The following is a 17,361-nucleotide window of genomic DNA, read 5'->3' as shown; positions in this document are numbered from 1 at the left end:
AGTTGAAAGAAACCTTATTGCTACATCCAGCAGGCAATAGCCTTCATGTTCAAGTTTAAAAATGATAATACTTGGAATGCCACAGATGTGACCACCTGTCTCCTCATCCGAAGTTCAGGAACTCATTCCTTGTCTCTTCTACACAATCATCTCATCAGAAACAATGGCAAGTCCTATGGCTGGTACAATATTCACCCCTCATTTCTAATGAGCTCCTAGGCACTGCTGAGGCTAGTGGGAATCCTAGCCTAGGTTGTAGTTTGGAGAGGCGCTAAATCACATGACCATGCATGTTTGCTGGTATTTATCCAGACCTGCAGAAGCATTTCCTCTATCACTTTTCCTGTTCGTGTCCATTAATAAGACCATCAGTCATGTCTGGTAACCTTTGCAGAGGTAACACTGTGCAAACTTTAGAGAACAACTCAGTTCTCACCATTCCATGTTTCCCATGGCAGATGCTTGATTCGGCCCCAGTGTGCAGCCCTATTATTTTTTCACGTTGGCTACAGAAAGCAGGAACTTCCGAAGTCGTCCTGAGTTTGAGGATGACACCTTTTATATGTGAATTCTGCTGCTCCACACAGTTTGGCTTAAATTTTTGGTTTTGTCCAAATTCTATGCCAATTGTCTTTGTGAGTCTGCCATGGACTGCCTGGAAAAGGCCGACAAATGTTCTCAGTGGAATGTACTGGTTGGAGAGACAGAGAAACTAATTATTACACAACAATCTCGCTCTACAAGACACCACCTAAGTCCTGGCTTGTTATCGATGCTTCATGAGTCTAACTTTAAGAACTCTTGACCACACTTGTCTTGGTAGAAGCTTTCACTTTTCGATGTAACCCCACACTACAACCACGTGAGAGACATTTTTGAGCGTCAGGGGCTGGAGGTGAAGATGCAGAGCTGGTGGCTGACATGGCAGAGGGTAGCAACTCTCCAGATGGCTCTTCTGTGTAGCCCAGATGAAGCAGTGCTGTCAGATAGAGGTCAAAGGGCAAACAGCCATTTGTTGCTCCATTAGATTTTTCTCTCTACTCTCTGCAGGCATCTTGTAGGTCAGGAACTGTTCCCATTTTTAATTGCATCAAATAGGGATGGGAAAGACTAGAGACAGGCAAATCCCTACAGCATTTGGGTTTATTGGATTGTTGGTTTTTTGTTTTTTTTTCTAATTTGGAGGCAGGGGAACATCGGGGAAGTCTGAAGCCTTCACAGTTCTCCTCACTATATCCAGTACTCTCAGCCTGTTCATTTTCCCCTTCTTCCAAAAGAGCTTTATCAAATAACTCTGTCCTCACCAGGACTTTCTTCTTTCTCCTTTTCTTATTACCCTCTCTCTCTGTCATTGTTAGTTTTAAAATTGGGAGTTAAAAAAGAAAAGAATTCCCCCATGGCTTAGGGAAAATTTCCTAAGATAAGCTGCCTTATCTAGCTACATAAATTAAGTCATATTTGGTATGTTTTAAATATGTATAATAAGGTGATAGATGTAAAATTCTGCTCTATCAGTTCAGAAAGGACTCATGTCTAGAATATAAAACAGGGATGTAGGGATTTACATGAATTACCATATTAATGCACACATTTAAAATTCACAATTTATTAAAAATGGAATGATAAGAAAATGATTTCGGCTGTAGCCAGCCTTCTGTCTTCAAGCTGCTTACATATTTGATATGTAATTAGGAAGTGCTGGATATGAGTTTAGGGGCACACTGGTTTTTATTATACTCACTGCTGAAATATGAAATATATCAAAAAGTGTCATGGTTAATCAAGCCTTGTGGAATTCAGGGTAGAAGGTGAAAAGGGGGGTTTAATCAGAACTGGGGTTATAGATAGAAGAGGGTCAAAATATTTATTGTGAAATTTGCAAAAAAAAAAAAAAAAAAAAAAAAGGACTCCCCTGACATTTCGACATAAGCATTTTGATGAGGGCGCATTGAAATGACCCTGTCCTATTGGCTTAGTGCTATGTTTCACTTGAGCAGCAAGGAAATCACTGATTTGAATGGCAAATTGTGGGGCCGTCAACAAAGGTGAGCGTGGGAAGGAATGTCAGGGGAAGGAGATACAGAAGTTAAGATGGAGAGGTCCAGGAGGCAGGCTTTGATTCCTGCAGCTGCGAGAGACCTTTGTCAGCCTCACAGGGCTCCTTGGTGGAGCTGTTCAAGGCAGTTTCCTACAAATTGGCTTTTCACAAGGGAACTGAAAGCAATCAAAATTCCTGGTTTTCTCCTACTTCGGGATAAACTACTTAATTTATCCTATTAAAACCTATTTTTCTACTTGCCATAATTTGCATTGTGAGCTTTTTGAATACAGTTATTATTTGTCAATACATAAGTAGACATTGTATAACAAAGGGTTTTGCCGACAGACAGCTGCTGACAGCTCCCATCCTGATGAGATGACCTAGAATGGGAGCTGGCCATGTCAAAAAAGGCCAAATACATCATCAAATGGTTGGAATTATTTAGTCACGCAGTGGAATCAAGTACATTTGTGAACAGGCAAGCTGGATTTGAAGCGGAGTTCAATCATGTGGTCCCTGATTCAACCACCATGCAAACATGAAACTCAAAAATCACTGGACCTGGAAGCTTGGATGAAGGTCCCTGCATGTCAGCACCCTGCACCTTGCCACACACAATGTGTCTACCCCTGAAAACCTCAGAAACTTTGTGTTTGAAGCTTCCTGGATCTCTGCATATGCATGTCATTCTTTGGCTGGTTCCAATTTGTATCTGTTGAAAATAACAAAGCAATCACAAGTATAGTCCTTTTACAAGTTCCAGGATCCATTCTAGTGGATTATTAAAGCTAACTCTTGGGAACTCCAAATGTGCAGCTAGACAGTCTGAAGTGAGGACAGCCCAACTGTGGCTGGCATCTAAAGTGAGGCCAAATGGGTGGAAAACTGAGCGTGTGCTAACTCTGAGTAGATATATATTGAAATGACTATTAAAACCTTTTAATTACTAACAGTATTTGGCTGAAAATCACCTTGGAAATCATTCAGACCTTGATATCTCTTGCCTGTCTTTCCAGCTACTGTGCTATAGGGAAGGAAAATTGTGTTAACAGTGACTGTGATGTTTGTAAATGAGAAGTAGGTTCTGGACCTCACTGGAGTTTACCTGAGAATGCTTCTGTATAAGACCGAGAATGAAGACACTATAGTATACATGGCCTATAGTTTCTCTTACTTACAAATCTGGTTCTTGATTTTGTCTTGAAAATTGATTGACTCCAAATGGATCGGCTTGTAAAATATGTATACTATTGACTCTATCTGAAAGTAGCGGAATCATATATCATACACTGCTTGATTTGTGGTGACCAAGTAATCCACCTACAGCTAATGTGCTATTATGCCAGTTTTTCCTTTGAATGGTTTTAATTTGTTTTGCTTTTCTGCAGTGAGTTGATAAGGCATGGGGTAGCTTATACAATTGTTAATTAGGATAGTTATCTTAATTAACTGAACAGCAAAGAATAGACCAAATCTACCCCCCTAAATAAAGGAATGAGTGGGCTTTAGAATTCTTCACTTAGATTAAAAGGTTCTACATTTAGCAAACAGTCTTACGGATTTTAAGTTAGACAGAGAGGTTGAAGAAGACTGGGTCCTTTATCCATTCTATAATGCAGTGGCTGCTCATATACTGATGGTTGGGCAACTAAAAACAAAATGAGAACCAGTGAAATGTTCCGGGCAATATAAAACATATTCCCTGAGGTTAAGAAACAGATTAGAAGGAAAATGTTCATGATGGACACAAAAATTATGGGAATATTCAAGTAAATCACAAGTGAACCTTGAACCATTCTTGGTAAAGTCTCAAACACTGTCTTCTAGACATAATGACCATCAATGATCTCAGAGGTTTGGTTTAAATGACAATCAAAAGCAAAGGCATCCACAATCCAAGCTGAAGACCCAGAGCTGGAAAATGGGCTTTATCACACAGTTCTCTCCCGGTAACTATGTGACAGTTACAATCATTGTACTTTGAGATAAATAGGCCCCTGGAATGTAGGCAACACATTTTAAAGAAATTATACTGAAATAGAGACTGGGAGAAATCATTTAGAAAACACTGGGATTTATCATAAATATTATGACACAAACCTGCACACTAGCAGCTTTCAGAAAGCATATATTTGGAATGTAAGTGAAGCAGAATAAATATCAATCACATTTTCATAATACCCTGTATTCAAGAGTTCAGGTTTTCAGTTTCATCTTTAAATGCCCTTATATTGCCTAACTAAGATATGGCTTGTGTCTGTTACTAGACTCACATCAAAATTTAACTGTTAGTCTTCATCTTCGTGTCAATATTTAAGAAATATTAGCATTTGCAAGTACAGTTAAGGTTAGCTAAATATGAAAATACAGAGTCATACAGGATGGGTGTTTCTCTTGATTCCCCATTCCTTCTTCTATATTTAGGGTTAGTACATTAACTGCTAATCTGTACTACAAGCCGTTTGCTCTTTCCTGGGTCAAATATATACATAAAATCATTCTCTGCAACCAGAATATAAACTCAAGTTTACTTTTGTGATCCACGTAGGTATTAGGTAAATGAATTCTTAATTGAGACATCACTAAGGTTTTAGTATTTGCCTCCTTGACAGAGCTAATTTTTATGCCAATGTCCAGTTCATTGGAAGTCAGAAGCATGAATGTTAAGTGCAATACGTTAAAAAGGGGGCGGGGGACATCTGTGGAGACAGTTCAGTTGGTAAAAAGCTGATGTGGCTTTTGATTGCACTATGGGATTCATGAGATTTGCTGGTCAGCCAGACTAGCTTACTTGGTGAACTCCAGGTTAATGAGAGACTCTTTCTCAAAAGAAAAAACAAAACAAAAAAAAAGGTAAATGTTACTTCTCCACACATGTGCATGTACTCATCTCTCTCTCTCTCTCTCTCTCTCTCTCTCTCTCTCTCTCTCTCTCTCTCTCTCTCTCACACACACACACACACACACACACACACACAAACCTAGAGATAAAAAATTGGCCGACCACACGGAAGTAGTAGAAGATTTTTTGCCTGAAGCTATGAGGTCTGAACATATATTTTTCATGGGCGAGGTGACATCCTGGCTTCTTTTAGGCATTGTACTTTTAGTTTGTTCAACATATTCCACAAACATGCCCCCTTCAAAACAAAATATTCACTTCAGTAATACAATCTGTAAGATAAGGCAGTCCAACTCAGATTTTTCATGATATACTTGGAAGGGCAGGGTTCTCACTGTGTAAGGCGAAGGGATAGTGGAATACACAGAGTCTCCTAATGTGATTTGAACTGAGGCCACTGGCGTGGTGTTTTCTTCAGAATACGCTAATATTATTTCCTCTGTCATTCATCAACTGTGTGTAGAAAACACACCATTCATGTTTCTGCATCCGTGCTATACGATGGAGACTTAAACTGGTGAAGATACTGACTTACACTTTCTCCTTCTGTCATTCATGTATCCATTCACTTAACCAACATTTCTCAAACATCTTGCATGTTCTGAGAACTCTATAAATACAGAGAATGTAATTCTGGGTAAGAGAGACTTGTCCCATGAAACTTTCATGCACCGTGGGGATACAGTTAATAACATGGCAAGCAAGTTCGTTATAAATGTTAAGGAAGATGATTAATTCTATGGGAGAAATAAGAAGAGAGATGGGGTGGGTGTGCTACAGAAGGTCACAATATGAAACTGTGTGCGACGAGAGAAAGACCTTCCTGAGGAGACAGTACAGTAAACATGAGTGAGGTGACAAGGTTCATACTGCTATTTGGGAAAGAGACTTCTGGGCTGCGGCATAGCAGATATAAACGCTTTGAGACAGAGACATGCCTTTTCTATTCTAGGAAGAGCAAAAATACAAAAAGCTAGTATCGATAGACAGGCATGCTGATAAGGAGAGTGCTGGCGGCAAGGTGGGAGGAAGCGAGGGTAAAGTGTGTGGAGACAAGGCTGTGATAAAGATGTTGGCTTTAATGTAGGAGAGAGGAGAGGGTATGAAGACTGGATCAGAGGGATGACCTTGTTTAATTTATGTTTTGAAAGTCTCTCTGCAGTCGCTGTTCTGAAACATTCTGGAGACTGGACAATAGTAGAATCAAGGAGTCAAGTTAGATTGTTTCATGAACCCAGACAGGAAAAGAGGATGGTATATTTAGGGGGCAGCAGTGTGTTGAGTTGAATTTTTTCTTTACTGAACCTCTAAAAATGATGGACAAGTTATACCCCCAATACCTGTAAATGTAGCTTAATTTAGAAATAGTCTTTAATTTAATAGAGAAATAGAATGATCAAATTAACATGATGTCATTAGGGTGGGCCCCAATCCAATATGACTATGACCTTGGAAAAAGCAGACTGATAGAGAGAGACAGATGGGGAGAGAAAGAGAGAGAGAGCACTCACAACTCCTGAGAGGAGAAAAACCAGAGTGATTTGACTTGGTTTTCAGTACACACTTGTTTGCCTGTGGAGCCATTTCCGTTTCTGGCTTTACCAGCAGGTCCGAATAGAGATGATCAGACAGGGCTGAGTGCAGGTGTCTGAGATGCTCTGCACTTGCTGTGCTGGGGAGAGTTTTTGCTCATTGCGTCTGTATAAAAACTGGCAGAGACATCGTTGGAATAGTTCAGCCTCTCAGCTATCTTTATTTTCTATCTGTTTATCTCCACAGATTCTCCGCTATAAATCCTTCTATCTAATATTTCCTGCTGATCGCACTCAAGAAAACTCTGGGAAGCTGTGGGGGTGGTGGGTAAACGGCCCACATGGCCCTGTGTGCCTGCATAGAACATTACAGAGTCAGGAGCTTGGGGTAGAGGAAGGCAGTTAACTCACATCTAACCAGGAGGCAAAAAAATGAGACAGGAAGCAGCAAAAGACAAGATAACTCCAAGTACCAGTTCCCAGTGACCCAGTTCTTGGAGCAAGGTCTCATCTCTTCACATTTCCACAACCTCTCCAAATCGAGCCACCCATTTGACAACCAAGGATTCACATAAACATGATGTGGGATGTCCTTCTGAAAGCAGTGAACATGTGTTGCTTTTATTGATTGATGAATAAAGCTGCTTTGACCTATAACAAGGCAGAATATAGCTAGGTGGGAAAGCCAAGCTGAATACAGGGAGAAAGAAGGACGGAGCTGAGGAGACAGCATCCAGCTGCCCAAGGAGCAAGATGCCAGCACAATGGTAACACTACGGCCATGTGGCAATACATAGATTAATAAAAATGGGTTAATTTAAGTTGTAAGAGCTAGTTAGTAATAAGCCTGAGCCATCGGCCAAATATTTATAATTAATATTAAGTCTCTAAATGGCCATTTGAGAACTGGAAATATATAAAAGATATATAACACATTTATTTTTCTGTTTAAACCACTCAGCTTGTGGCACTCTGTTACAGCAGCCCTAGCAAGCTAGTAGAATGGTGGGAAGTATGAAGGTTATGAAAATCTTGTTGGTTTGTCATTACTTATGGCTTTGAGATGGTGACCAGCAGCTCTGAGTCATCTGTTGCCCACCATTGTAGTTGACAGTGAGTAGGACCACATTATGTTTTCTTTTTTCAGTTCTCATAGTAGAAACACGAACACTTTCCACATTATATTTGTTGCCATAATTATTACTTTTCTGTGTGATTTGTGTGTGTGTTTGTTTGTGTGACTTTACTATCTAAAGTGGTATTCAGGCCTATTGCTAAAATACTGCCTGGGGTTTCTGAACACCACAAGGCTGTGATGTGTCTTACAGAGAAACTGTGTGTGTTAGATAAGGTTCTTCCAGGCATGGGTCATAGCCAGCACACTGGTCATGAGTTTAATGTCCTGTATAACAACTATATATATAACATAATAAATAAAACATATATAACATATATATATATATATATGTTAAGTAAAATGCCTTTTTGGTAGAAACACACACAAGGTAAGGTTTGTAGTCATTTGGAAAATGCTATAATTGTGGAATTAAGGGTTCCACCATGCTAGTACTGTTATGAGACAAATCAATGATAATTTGTTAATTCAACATTCATAATAACCTTGAATGGAATAATTATGAGCAAAAGAGAAAAGACTGCATTTCAAAATTTCCATCTAAGATATAATAACATGCAATCTTTTGAAGGGCTGGATCTGAGAAAATGAGAAATTAAGATGAAACTTCCAAGTTTTAGCAGGTGTTAATTAACATACAAAACACAATGGAGGAAAAGGTTATTTGGATTGTGTTGCTGTTTGATCTGAAAAAGGCCATGAATTGAGGAGGCAGCCATTTATCTTCTAAGTACAGTTTGAGTTTAAGTTGGGTTATACGTACAAGGAAAATGTTTACAGATGTGTCAGATCAACGAGAAAAATGGTAGCCATCATTGCTGCTGTTCATGGAGAAAGAATTAGCAGCTTTAGGTCCAACGTGGGGCTGTGGTGAAAGTTGAAGGTCAGACATCTTGCCTCAGTCCTGCCCCCGTCCCTTCTAGGCTGTGGCAGAAATGATTTAAAAGTTGAAAAGAGCATTCAAGAAGATTGAGTAGTTCTGAAGAAAATCATAGCAGCTGCTCACTGGATCTTAGTTGTTATTGTATGTTAAAATATTTTTATATTAACGCATGATCACTTTAAGACTGATTGCTAGATATGTTTGGAAGGTGAAAGAAAAAAGAAAACTGCAGAGGAAGAGGATGTTTGAAGGTGACATTCTGTTCTGGTTCTAGTCCATCTGCAGGGTACCCGAATGTCACAGAAAGAATTATTTAAAACTGGTGGGAGGATGGTGTCAGACTTTTATCCCCAGTCTGGTGCTGAAAAATCAATCTGCTCTCCAGATTTCCTGCCTGAAAAAGAGCCCTTTATATTTATAGTTCTTCACTGTGTCATAAAATGAGGAATGTAAATAAATAAGAGGAGGGTGGGAGTTACAAGCCAAAGACATTCTCTAAGAAGAAATACCGCAGCCTGTGGTCCATGTCACACTTTGAATAGAAAGATGTAAAGTCACAGATGCGATAGATTTCTAAGTCAAATTAAAATGCACAGTGATGTATGTAGGTGCTGTGAGTCACAGCGCTAGACTTCCATAAGAATCTGGGGAGCTCATCTACAGTCTATGTTTTTGGGGACAAGACTCACCTGAGACCCAGGGGATGCTCTGGCCGCAAGTCCTCTGAAAAACTCTCCCAAGGGTGATGAGCGGTTTAAATGGGGACCTTATTTTCCTGTAACTATTTAATCTACTGGAGACCTCTTTATTTAACACATCACTTTTTAATTTCTTATTTTTTATATCTTATTATTATCTTTATATCTTATTATTTCTTAACCAAGATTTCAGTGAAAGAATAGAAGTAGAATCCTTTCTTTAAAAACTGGTCACCTCAGTTCCCCTAATACAAGTGCCAAAATATTGTTGCTTTTGCCTCTACAACTTAGCAAACTGCAGGTGTGAGCAAATTTGTCTCTACTTTGACTGTATTATAACATTTTCACCAACAAATCTTTGCTCTTGCGGTGTGACTGAACAGCCATCTCCTCATGTTGAATTCTACTTCCCCGATGCTAATGAACCATTAGCACACAAGCCCTTCCTCCTGGTCTCTAGGGTGAATTTGAACAAATATCCTCTCCTGATTCTGAAGAATACTATTTTTTTTTCTGTTTTATTAACTTCATTGTGTCCATCCTCTGTGTTTAGCTTGTGATGTCATTTTTGAAACTTTATCAACACTAGGCAATTTTATATTTGCTCTCTGAGTGAACTTTCCTTTGTGTTAATTTTTACAGAACTGGGCAATCTGGCAAAATTAAAGAGAGCGCCTTAATAAATCATCAATAAAATTTTACCAGAAAATTTAAAGTCACAATTACAATGTTGGGAAGTAGAATGGTGTTTTTTTTTTTTTTTTTTTTTTTTTTTTTTTTTTTTTTTTAAGGTCCAATAGTACAGGGAGATATGTATTAGCTCTGTAAAGTTAAGATGAGTTTTGGATACTGAGGGCAGGAACGGCTGCTCAGCAAAATGAATGCACAGAATGCAGCTGAACTGTTCACTGCAGAATAATTAGGGTGGTAAACTTTGGGCATATGCATTTTGCCACAGTTTATATGTTAGAAAAATATAAGAAAACATATTGCATGATACTGTATTCGGTACTGGGGAAAATCAACAAACGCACAACCTGATATATGAGGCAAAATGTACTCAGATGACAGCAGTCTTGTAGATGATTTGTGTATTCTGTGTAAAGTGCAAGTAGAACAGCTGCAGAGATGAGGGTGAGGGCAACACTGCCCACTGTGAGCAGAGATGGGCTAGGAAGAGGGCAGAGATGTATTGTAAAGCTGTGGAGAAGAGCTGGCATTTGGGCTTGGCATGGAAGGTACTTAAAATCTCAGACTGTCTAGGCAGAGGAGCAGATGTAGTAGAAGGATCAAACTTTGGTAAACTGAGGAAAGATTTGTCTGGGGGAAGCACAGAAAACACGGAGAAGAGCTTTGGAGATGATGCCAATGGGCGACCTTGGATTTCATTGCAAACCAATGATGATAGTAAGAATGGACTTCAGAGTCACTTGTGGAAATTCGGAGACAGCTATGCTCACATGTCTCATGGGAGATTCGGGTTAGTGGGTCCAGAGTGGAGCCTGGGTTGATACCTGTCAAAGCTTGGTAGTGATTTACTTGTGCTTCCGTAATCATTACCACGGGGCATGAGGAATTACTGAAAGTATTTTAAAAAGAAGATAGATGGAGACAAGATAGAAAGTCCTTAAATGATAGTTTGAATTAAGACAATGACAGTAGAGAGAAAGAAGAGGAATGTATGTGAGAGGTATTCAGAAAATCAGAATAATTGGGCCTTGTGCTGTGATAATCAAAAGACCAAGATGTTAGACCTGAGTCATACATATATCTGGGTTATGGCAGATCCACTAAGATAACATATGTTGGCACAGGCATGTCTGGCCTTCAGCTATCAGGATAGACACTCAGTAACTGCTGGCTGAATGAATACTAAAAAAAAAATTTAAGTTCGCAATAAATGACTAGTTATGTAACTGTGTGTGTAAGAAAATTAGTAAATAGTAGTGGTTTTCCAGGATGGACTTTCTTATTCTTCAGTTTTGGAGAAATCTAGTTGCCTGGAGATAAATGGAACAAGGAGCTATCAAAAAATACATGCAAATCCAAATTTCCACAAATGACTCTGAAGTCCATTTCTCACCAGGACCATTGGTTTGTAATGAAATCCAAGGTCGCTCATTTGGCATGAAAGAAAAATGCTGAAAGTTTGGAATGTTTGGGTGAGGTTCTGGAAAGAGTGGCTTCAGCTTTTCTCTAGAATACAGAGAAATGATGTTACAGAGTTACAGCAGCATCATGAGGGGGCGCGTCTGAAAGCCAAGCTAGGGAAGTTCCAACTCAGGAGGCAATGGTGAGCCATAGCTTTGGGACAGGGATCTCCCAGAAACTTCAAGATCGTGTGCTTTGGAAGAACCTACAAGCAGCCAAGGGGTAGGATGGATCAAGAAAGAAGAATTTGAAGAGCAAGAAAATCTGAAGATTCTAATGAGTGTAGGGGCCAAAATACAACAATAAGAAACTAGGCGAGGATGGCCAAAGGAGGAAGAGAAAGGTAGGAGTGTGTCAAAGGATTCCCAAGTTAAATAAAAGAATATGCACGAGCTGGCCCAGATCCAGATAGTGAAAGTCAGAGCTGGATTCATGGTCAACCCTGAATGATGCATTCTATTCCATCAAGCAGCAATTATGTCAGGAAGGTGAGCAGTCTCAGGTGAAGATAAATGACTTCAAGATACTAGAAGAGGATCCAGGTGGAATAAACATTTTGAGTACCTAGAAATGCAATAGCAGTTTACAAACCAAGGGCAGAAGTTTAAGTTTGGGAGCCATCTGATCTAAGTGATAAATGAATCTAGGGAAGTGAATTACATGACTAAGGATGTGACACAGGAAAATGTCACTGATGCCTGGGAGAAGTAAGAAGAGGGGTCAGAGAGAGAAGAGTAATTTGGAAAATGTGTCTTTCAGAAAACAGGAAATAGAGCCTTAGAAGGATAGGGGGGGCATCAGAGTTGTCTAGAGAATTTGAGGCGAAATAACGATGGGTTTGTTGGCACACAAGGAAGGAGAAGCATTAGTGTGGTGAAGTCTAATCACAGAGGCAGCTGTCAATCATTCCTGTATCTTCTTGATAGAAGAGTCAGCAATGTTGACTGTGCGGCTCCTGGTATCAGTGGTATTTCTTTTTAATGAGCCCAGAGAACACCGTATGTTCTCTCAGTGGCGAAATAACTCATATTGAAACAACTGGGCCAGAGGAAGTATGTACAAACAGCATCAGAACTTGAGTGTGAACACTTTCTACATCCTCGCACAGGTCTCAGCATTTCTAGCAATATTGAAATTGCTGTTTTGCAGGCGATATATGAATTACAGCTGTGAATGGCAACTAGCCAGATATCATACAACTGATAACTGAATGGTCCTCGATTCTGTTTTTATCAGAAACTAAATCTACATGCAGATATGTCTGTCTCTGAACTTTCTAGCCCATTCCATTTGTGACAGACTTGCTGGTATTTAATTGGGCCTACCTTGGAGTTATGGGTTAACTTGGGAGTTTCCTTTTTACAGTAGTCAATGCACTATAGAAAGGTTATACAAGCCTTCGTCTCTCAGTGGAAGATAATTGCTTTTGATATAGGTCCTAAAGTTGACTTTTGACAATTTATATATCTTTCTCTTTTGAGTTACTGTTATCAACGGTATAACTTCATGCACAGGAAGTGGGTACATGTGTGTGTGCCTATATGTATATGTATATAAATGTGTGTGTACATGCATATGTGTGTATGTATACATTTACATGGATATGGGTGAGTATATGTACATATGTATATCTGTATGTGTAGATGTGCATGTGTGTATGTATGTGTATGTATATGTATGTGTACATGTATATGTGTGTACATGTTATGTATATGTGGGTATGCCTGTGTGTGTGTGAAGGTGTATGTGACAGATGTAGATGCCTTCCCAGAACAACAATAATCATATTCAAGAAACAACGTAGAGCAAATTCAAGTCTCTAACAACATCAGATTCTGGTACACATATAAAATCAGTGGGTAATACTAGTATAGAAAATAAAAAAAAAAACAAATCCTGTTTGTTTTACAATATAGTGCTTATCTGATGCTTCTTATAAGAGATGGATTGTGACTATTTAGCATTTAAATGTGGTATTTGCTCAGCCATCCCTGGATACTAAGAGCTCCATTCTGGAACTTTCCACAAAATTCCTGTTCTTCTTAGCCCTGGGCTGGAATTCATGACCGTGCTCTCACTATTCTGCGAAGCTAGGAAAAGGAGCTCACAACAGAAAGTCCCCTACTGCACATCACACTCATGGATACAAGTATTTTCACAGAGTCTGATGGAGTTATGAGTCACAAAGGGTCTGGGTGTGATGCTGCTTTTGTCCTAAGTCCTTTCAAATGCTCTAGTTTGAATAATCTATTTAACGAAACTACTAGAGAAGGAATAAGCAAAGGCTTCTTCCAAATGTCCAGAGAGAAATGTTTCAGGCTCTGCGGCGGGCCACACGGGTCCTGCTGCAGCTACTTACCTTGGCTTTTATGCTGTGAACACACCACAAAGAATAAACAAATGAGCCTGGCTGTGTTCCAATAAAGCTTTATTTAAAGAACAAGTTGTGGGCCAAGGCCCACCAGCCTTAGTTTCTAGATCACTATATTAGATCAATAAACTTCCAGATCATTATTTACATTTTTAGCAACACCCTCAGTTCTATAGAAGGAAGATTCATGGGATGGAAAGCCCTGAAGTGAACAAAAATGAAGAAAAGTCACTAAAATGATTTTGTGGCCAATCTTCTGACAATGGTTGTGAGCATGACCAACTTTTCTTTGGCTCAGGGCACAAGTGGGATTGTAGTTCATAATAAACATACATAGGACATTGCCCCATAGCCACTGCTGTGGGAGGAATAGGTTGTCAAATGGAAAACTATCACCATTTATAATGGCAGTAACTTACCAATCTTGAACAGCATTGAAGGATTCTTCATTTGTGATGTCATACATTAAAATGAAGCCCATGGCCCCTCGATAATAGGCTGTGGTGATGGTCCTGTATCTTTCCTGGCCTGCTGTGTCCTAAGAAACAAAACAGTGACACCATCTCATAAAAGAGGCAAAAGACTTTGGGGGAGTGATTAGTTATTTCCAGAGAAGTCACAATCTCATCTAAAACTGTGTGTGTATAACACACAGCTGATTTTCTTTTAGTTTTGTTTTTCCTACTGATACTCACAAGCCAGCTCTGCAGTACTATGAGAAGATCCCCCCTCCTACCCTCCTACCCTCCCTTCTTCCCTCCCTCCCTCTCTTCTTTCCTTCTTTCTTTTTTCTATGAAAGAAGATCAAAGTTTACTCCCCACCAACCAGCATAAATCTCTAGAAAGGAAAAGATTACACCCATCTGAAATTGGTGGCTCTTGACATACTTTAAAGCTAGAGGGATACCTCGGCTACGACACTATGCCTTTACGAATTGTTTGTCCATGAATCCCAGCTGATATGGGAACAAAAGGAACATGTTCCTACTTTTAAGGAGGTTATAGTTCAGTGTCAACTGTGAGATGACAGTAACACACCTTCTTTCTGGATGAGTAAATGTGAGCTTAAGTTCTTGCCCCTCTATTTTATGGCTAGGGGTCATAGACAAGTATCTAATCCTTTGTAAACTGAACCCTTTTAAAGCTAAGCAAGTGCATTGGGGATCCAGAGCTCATACAGCACAGGATAAAAAAGGGCTAATAAATGACAAAGGCAAGGTTTCATTCCTAACCTGTCATCGTAGACAGATGCCAACTTACAAATGAAGGAAGGAAGTAATGTCTGCACAAGTCATGGCATGTGGCAGTGAAATCAGGATTCTGAGACCTGCACGTCATCTAAAGGGCTCTGCTACCCATCACAGACACTATACAGGAAGAACTGGTTCCTCAGTTCACCCTATGGCTCCTCCTCTGTTCTTTCTAAATGGAAGCATCATTTCTAATTGGTTTTCCTCTTTTCCACCCTTTTGGAAACTGTGCTTAGTTGCTTCTCTTTTCATAAACTCTTTAGGAACTTGGCGTTTTGAACAAAAATTACCTTCTTTCTAACTTAGTATGGTCCCTCTTCCTCACTTATCCCTAAGATGCCTCTTATAAACAAAGTGCACCCCATATCCCTCTAAGACCTAGTAGGCTTTGGAGAGAGAGAGAGAGAGAGAGAGAGAGAGAGAGAGAGAGAGAGAGAGAGAGAAGAGAGAGAGGAGAGAAGGAGAGGAGAGAGAGAGGAGAGAGAGAGAGAGAGAGAGAGAGAGAGAGAGAGAGAGAGAGAGAGAAAGAGAGAGAGCTCACTTGTTGGGTGATGCAAAAACAGTTTTTCATACCATCAAAATGACATTGAGATCTCATGGAGCCCATGTTGGATTTTGAATTCCACCCATAGACATCTTCCCAGTTGGATCCTAACATCCAGCAATGCAGCAAAGAGGAACATAAGATTGTGCACAGCTCTTTAGTAGTTTGTGTGGCGTGTTCTTCTACAACTCCAGGTTCAAAGGAGAGTGATCATAGGAGGCTGGGCTCAGTCAATGAGACTAAGTGGCACTAGAACCGACTTAGTCAAGAGTGTGACTTCACAAAGCCAACAAGAACACATGTTTCTCTGGAGAAGGCAAGACTGGCCTGATTAAAGCTCTGATTAGAGAATATAAGTATGCAAGTTGGGATGAAACAGATCAGAGTGTTCAAATGCACAGCAATTAAGGAAAGCTTGTGAGGAAGCTTTTAGAACCCTTTTAGAAAACAACAGAAAAGGAAAGTATAATAGAAAGTATGTTTGTATTGTGCCAGAGAAAGCAACGATTAATATATTTTATAGGTAAAGTAATATTAAAATCATTAGGAAAAATGTATATTCCAATTGTAAATGGCTAATTAGTGCGAAGTCATATTCTAATCATAATAATAGAAATAAAAGCTCCCCAGTTACATTCTAATATAATGAGGGTTTCTTGGCAATTATTTCAATATTTTCTTGTGCTTTGCTTAATGTTTTATAAATATTATGAAAATGTAGGTGCCTGGGATATCAATTGCATATAATTGGAACAAATACAGAAACTGACTGGGCAGAAAGAAGCTAATGTTGAGCCTTTTTGTGTGTTCTCAGAAAATCACGAACTTCATTTAGTCAACAGGATATATAACCATAAAACCAAGAAGAAGACACTCAAAAAATGCCAGAGCCAAGGTCCCGGTGAACGTGTTCCAAAGAGCAAGGGATAGTCAAAGACACATGGTAAGACGTTTTGTCTCTCTGGGGGGCAGAACCCCTTTTTACTAGTCAGATTAGACCATTTCAAACCTTCCCCATCTTCTTCCTGACTTCATACTGTTCAGAACATATGCATGGATGCAGCGTACCACCCCCAGGCTGACGATGCCATGCCGGCTCTCTTCTCTGCTGCACACCACACAGCTTTTCTCTCATTTTGTCAGAAAGGAAAATGGAAAACACACTGGAGACACGGAGGAAGATGACCCAGACCCCTGTCAAGTGCGTTTTTCAACACAGCCTGCTGAAAAATGTGTTGAAAAACGGTGGCTTTTCCTTGCTGACCTTCCCTGGTGATAGCGTCCCCTTCTCGCAGGATGTTAATTTTATTGTGATGGTGAGGACACTATAATACATCAGCTTCACATCGTGGCAATTTTTAATTGTTGAGAGAGCAAAAAAAAAAAAAAAAAAATCATGATTCCAGTATACTGTAATTGAAATGTTACAGGAAGCTGCTGGAAACCACAGGGTTGAGTAACCATTACATATCAAAATTTGGAGGAGGGAAAGACAGAGAAATCACTAAAGAAAAAAAGAAGGCAGAAGAAGATTTTGGATGGAAGTTAAGACACAGCATGGGGCCAGATCTCCAAGATCATTCTGACTGAAACGGAAAACACAATCCAATTGGAAGTATTTGTCACTAAGACAATCAGACAGAACAAGAAATTGTACCAAAGAAGGCAAATGTAGTAAGAAACACACACAGGAAAATTTCTCCCAATATGAGGACAATATGAACATTAAACCTTGTCTAATAATCTCACACCAAGCTGCCTCTGTACTGGCTTTGATATTGAAAAGAATTTCAGGATTGCAAACTTAGTACCATTTTCTTACCATTCTACCAGGAAGAGCAAGTCAGGAAAACA

The 17,361-nt window shown here is 39.5% G+C and overlaps 1 protein-coding gene across 2 annotated transcripts in view; it reads right to left on the bottom strand.

Annotated features, from left to right (window-relative positions):
• Window positions 1-17,361, bottom strand: part of Rab3c (RAB3C, member RAS oncogene family) — a 209,880-nt gene that overhangs the window by 90,290 nt on the left and 102,229 nt on the right. For both annotated transcript variants that reach the window (XM_028884353.2, XM_028884347.2), the window contains exon 3: window positions 14,133-14,251. In XM_028884353.2, the coding sequence (XP_028740186.1) occupies window positions 14,133-14,251 (119 nt within the window). The remainder of the gene's footprint in view (window positions 1-14,132; window positions 14,252-17,361) is intronic.

Source organism: Peromyscus leucopus, chromosome 11, assembly GCF_004664715.2.
Source record: "Peromyscus leucopus breed LL Stock chromosome 11, UCI_PerLeu_2.1, whole genome shotgun sequence".
NCBI classification, from domain to species: Eukaryota; Metazoa; Chordata; class Mammalia; order Rodentia; family Cricetidae; genus Peromyscus; species Peromyscus leucopus.
This window is presented reverse-complemented; position numbering and strand designations above follow the sequence as displayed.